The 4233-nt window shown below is 39.5% G+C and overlaps 1 protein-coding gene across 1 annotated transcript; it reads right to left on the reverse strand.

Annotated features, from left to right (window-relative positions):
* Positions 1-445: 445 nt before the first annotated feature.
* Positions 446-1331, reverse strand: LOC119329581. Its single transcript, XM_037602646.1, has 3 exons — positions 1278-1331; positions 1020-1157; positions 446-582 (listed from the first exon to the last, which is right to left on the reverse strand). The coding sequence occupies exons 1-3, from the start codon at positions 1323-1325 to the stop codon at positions 457-459; spliced, it is 312 nt and encodes a 103-aa protein (XP_037458543.1). The 5' UTR covers positions 1326-1331; the 3' UTR covers positions 446-456.
* Positions 1332-4233: the final 2902 nt, after the last annotated feature.

The raw sequence follows: 4233 nt of genomic DNA on the forward strand, positions 1-4233 counted from the left end.
AATGAAGGTGCCAACCTGTTCAGTTACAGCCTCGCATAGCTCATTGACCACTTTCGCAATTTTTGCCTTTTTCTGCATCAACACAAAAAAGATTCAGTACTGATTCAGTTAGAAAAAATAATAAAAAGTAAAAATGTCTGTAACTGACCATGATGTGATAAGCAAAAACGACTAATACACACTTTCTGGCCAACTAAAAACATGATTCTAGCCAACTACACATGCACTGTGGCACAAAGTAAAAACCATGCATTTCTGCCAAAAGTTGATGACAATGGTTGTAAATGAACACTTTGACTATCCAAAAGAACATGTGCAACTACAAAACCTTATATGTGCAACTGAACATACATCACAGCCAACTAAATTCTGAATTTTCGCAACTACAAAAGTTATACATGTCCAACTGAACATACATCCCAGCCAATAGAAAAAATATTGGTAAGTGATACAAGTTTATGTATGCAAAACACTAACCTGCGGATTGTATGTTATTGGTAACTTGGATGCCACAAATGCTTCAGCTTGCAAAATTCCACCAAACAGTGGTGTCTGCTCCGTGCCTCTATACTCCTCTTTAAGCTGATGTAAAAAAAAAGAGAAACAGAAAATAACAAGGTTATCAAAATAGATTTGTGTGTTGAATGAAACCACACATTACAACATGTGCAACTACAAACAAGATACTGGGGTAGACAAATTCAACTATACATATATGCAACTGAACAAAGACACAAAAACTGTGCAACACACATGGCACCTAAAAAAAAGTTCCTACCAACTGATGCAACACATCTGTGCAACAAGATTAGTAAAACTGTGCAACTTAAAAAAGATGGTGTGCCAATTTAAAATAAACATGTGTGCAGATTGCCAAACTTAAAGCTATAATCTGTGCAACTACATGCATTATTGTGCCAACTGATGACAGTTTTCTGTGCAATTTCCAAAAAGAGTGACCAGACATCAAAAGAACATAGAAGGAAGACACTGTTGGAAAAAAACAAAAAAGAACTCACTTGTAATTTGCCGAACACACCAGGAGAGATAGTATCCTTCTTGATCACCTTGGCAATTAGAGTACTATCCCATGCATTCGATCGTATCGCGCAGTTGCTTACTGGGATGTCATGTACGAGCGCATCAAGGTATAGTATCTGCACCTGACCCAAACAAAAGAAAAAGCCAAGTTCAGTTATTGTTATGAGAATTTCAGCAAACTATAACTGCACAGAAAGAACAGGAACAGATGGAAAAAGGTGGTCGTTTTTACTAACCATCAAGTGATACAAGCAGCAGCAAACAGTTTGCTTCTCCTGGTCCATGTTCCGGAAAGCTTCATTAATGTGTTCTGCTACAAAGAGGCAGATGTTTGTATTCTTTAGCATTTGATGATCTAGCACAAGTCCATAACACTTTGGGCTGAGCTTCAAGGCTGTGGTTGGTGCTAGAAAAGTACTGAAGGCAACCGCAAGCCAGGCCATAAAAAATGTGTCATCCGTTCTTCCAGCCATATGCTCAATCATCTTGAGCCATGTAGTGATCTGGGGATGAGAATTTCCAGTTATGTTGAAAGCCTGTCTGAATCTCCTAGTGGCATCCTTGTCAACTAAATATCTGACTTTTGGACCCTTGTTTGGGAGATCAAATACCCTCTGAACACTGTCAGCATCGACACGGATCCTTCCCCTTCCTGGGAAAACCATTTCAGAGGTCTGTGGCTGGTAGGACTGCACCAGGAACTTAGTGAGGTCCGCTGGAAGTGTGTCTGATAAGTTCAATAGCCCCCCGACCGACCTCGAAACTAGCTCTGATTTCTGTAGTGGAGTTAGAGAGGCGTTGAAATTTGCAAGCGCGCTGGTGATGCCCTTATCCTGCCTGCTTGTGATGGTCGCTCCACATCTTCCCCTGGAGCCACCTCAACTCCTTCGCCGCTGCCCTCTTGATTAGAAAATGAAAGCATTACACAAACATTAAACACAAGAGAAAAAACAAGAATGAAAAAAAAACTAGCAATCATCATGATGTATTTGTGCAACTAATAAAGCTCATGAGGACAACTGCAAAGACTGCCAGTGTGCAACTGAATGTGCAACAATAAAACAGTAAATAAAAAAAGAACGAGACCTGGCAGCTACAAAAAGTTCTAGCGTATGTGCAACAATAAGAAATGATATTGCAACACAAGAAAAACAGTAACTAAAAAAAAGGTTTGTAAAGAACTATTCAAATAGCTCATAAAAACACAAAAAACCCACATACCTCAGCATCTGCTGCGGAAGATGCGACAGCTTCTCCAGCAACTGCTGCCTGCACAAAAAAATGACCACTGATGTCAACTATGAAAACATGCCAACTAGTGAACTACAAGATGCCAACTAATGCCAACTAATGCCAACTAATGTCAATTGTATTTAAATCAAAATGACTAGAGATGTCAACTACAAAAGGTTGTTATTGACAGACTAAAAACAAAAAATAGTGTTCCGAACTGCTGCATAATTTCATCACTATCTAAAAAAAGGCGAGAAAAAACACTTATATTTGAGATTTTACTTACCCTAGAAGATGACTCAGCTCCCTTGCCAAGTGCTGCACGTCTAGTCCGCTTTACAACACGGAACTGATCAGCATCCTAAGAAAAAAACATGAGCATGGGAAAAAATAAAAAAATGTTAATATGACCCAAACAAAACCAAAAAATGGACTTGTGTCATCAACATGCCACTTACCTCAACATCCTCTCCCTGCTCAACACTCTGCGCAAGTCGTGGCTGGCGATTAGTAGGACGCTTCGAGTTCCGGCGAAGAGGTTGACTTCCAGAACGCTGATTAAGCAACCAAAAGAAAACATGAAAAAAAGACATTAGCATACATGCATAAGTTGAAAAACAACTCAAAAACAAAAGAAAAAAAGTGAATAAAAATACATCTCCTTCATTGCCACCCGCATCTCCTCCTATTATAACCATTTTTGCCCTGCGGAAGGAAATACAACAAAAAAACATAGTTAGAAGATGTGGACAACCAACTACTACAATCATGCAGCCAACTGGGCAGTAAACCTCGTGCAAACTGGACATCAAATAAGCCAACTAACTTTTTTCTGCCTAATTATTACTTGCCAACTGTGACAAGTAATACCTAGACAGAAAAAAGTTAAGTAAAGGCAACAATCTCAGTGAGATAACTTATTCTGAAAAAAGCGTCCCTAGTTGAACATGAAGGGAGACACATGAAAACAACCACATCCACAACAAAAGACTTGCACATTGAGAAAAATTAAAATGGAAAATTGGCAAGCATTGGTACTAATTTGCACAAATCAAGGGGTCCTAGTTGCACAAAAGCAGGAGAATAACACATAAACCACCACAGCCACCACAACGCTGGTGGATTGGGTAGATTATATTGGAAAATTGGCAAGCATTGGTGCTAAAATTGTACAAACAAGAGTCCCTAGTTGCACACAACAGAGGGCACAAGTGTATAACATATGAATATGCAACTAAGTAAACCCAACTAAGTAGAGCAACTGGCACAAGTGTATAACATATGAATAGCCAACTTAGTAAAAGTGATGCAGCCAACCGAGCAGGCAACTTGTGCAACTGAACACAGTATAGACAACCACCTAGTACAAAAACAGTGAGCCAATTGACCAAAACAACTGCTGCAACTGCAGAGCATATGGACGGCCAAGTACTATATGAACACAGCCAACTGAGGAGAATTTTTTGCAACTAACCACTTAAATCTCTGAACACCAACTACGAAATCAGCCAATGCATTGCACACAAAAACAGTGAGCCAACTGACCAAAACAACTGCTGCAACTACAGAGCATATGGACAACCAAGTACTATATGGACGTAGCCAACTGAGGAGAATTTTGTGCAACTAACCACTTAAATCTCTGAACACCAACTACGAAATCAGTCAATGCATTGCACACAACATTGCGCACATCTAATACAACTTACAGAATAACTAAAGAATCATGTGCAGGTGTAGAACATATGGACAGCCAACTAGTAAAAGTGATGTAGCCAACTGAGCAGGCAACTTGTGCAACTGAACAGTATGTAGAAACCCAACTAGCAAAAAATTGGTGCAACTGCAGAACATAGGGACAACCAACTACTATATGAATGAAGCCAACTGGATAGAATTTTGTGCAACTGGAACACAAGTGTCTACCAACTAAAAAGTGGCCGTGATACAAGTTTCACC

Source organism: Triticum dicoccoides, chromosome 7A, assembly GCF_002162155.2.
Source record: "Triticum dicoccoides isolate Atlit2015 ecotype Zavitan chromosome 7A, WEW_v2.0, whole genome shotgun sequence".
NCBI classification, from domain to species: domain Eukaryota; kingdom Viridiplantae; phylum Streptophyta; class Magnoliopsida; order Poales; family Poaceae; genus Triticum; species Triticum dicoccoides.

Bases quoted from the DNA above. Each gene is read 5' to 3' on its own strand.
- LOC119329581 (XM_037602646.1), bottom strand. From the start codon at position 1,325: ATGGACCAGGAGAAGCAAACTGTTTGCTGCTGCTTGTATCACTTGATG. The intron at 1,158-1,277 runs GTTAGTAAAAAC...GGTCAGGTGCAG, and splicing joins GCTGCTTGTATCACTTGATG to ATACTATACCTTGATGCGCT. The intron at 583-1,019 runs GTGAGTTCTTTT...TTTTTACATCAG, and splicing joins GTGTGTTCGGCAAATTACAA to CTTAAAGAGGAGTATAGAGG.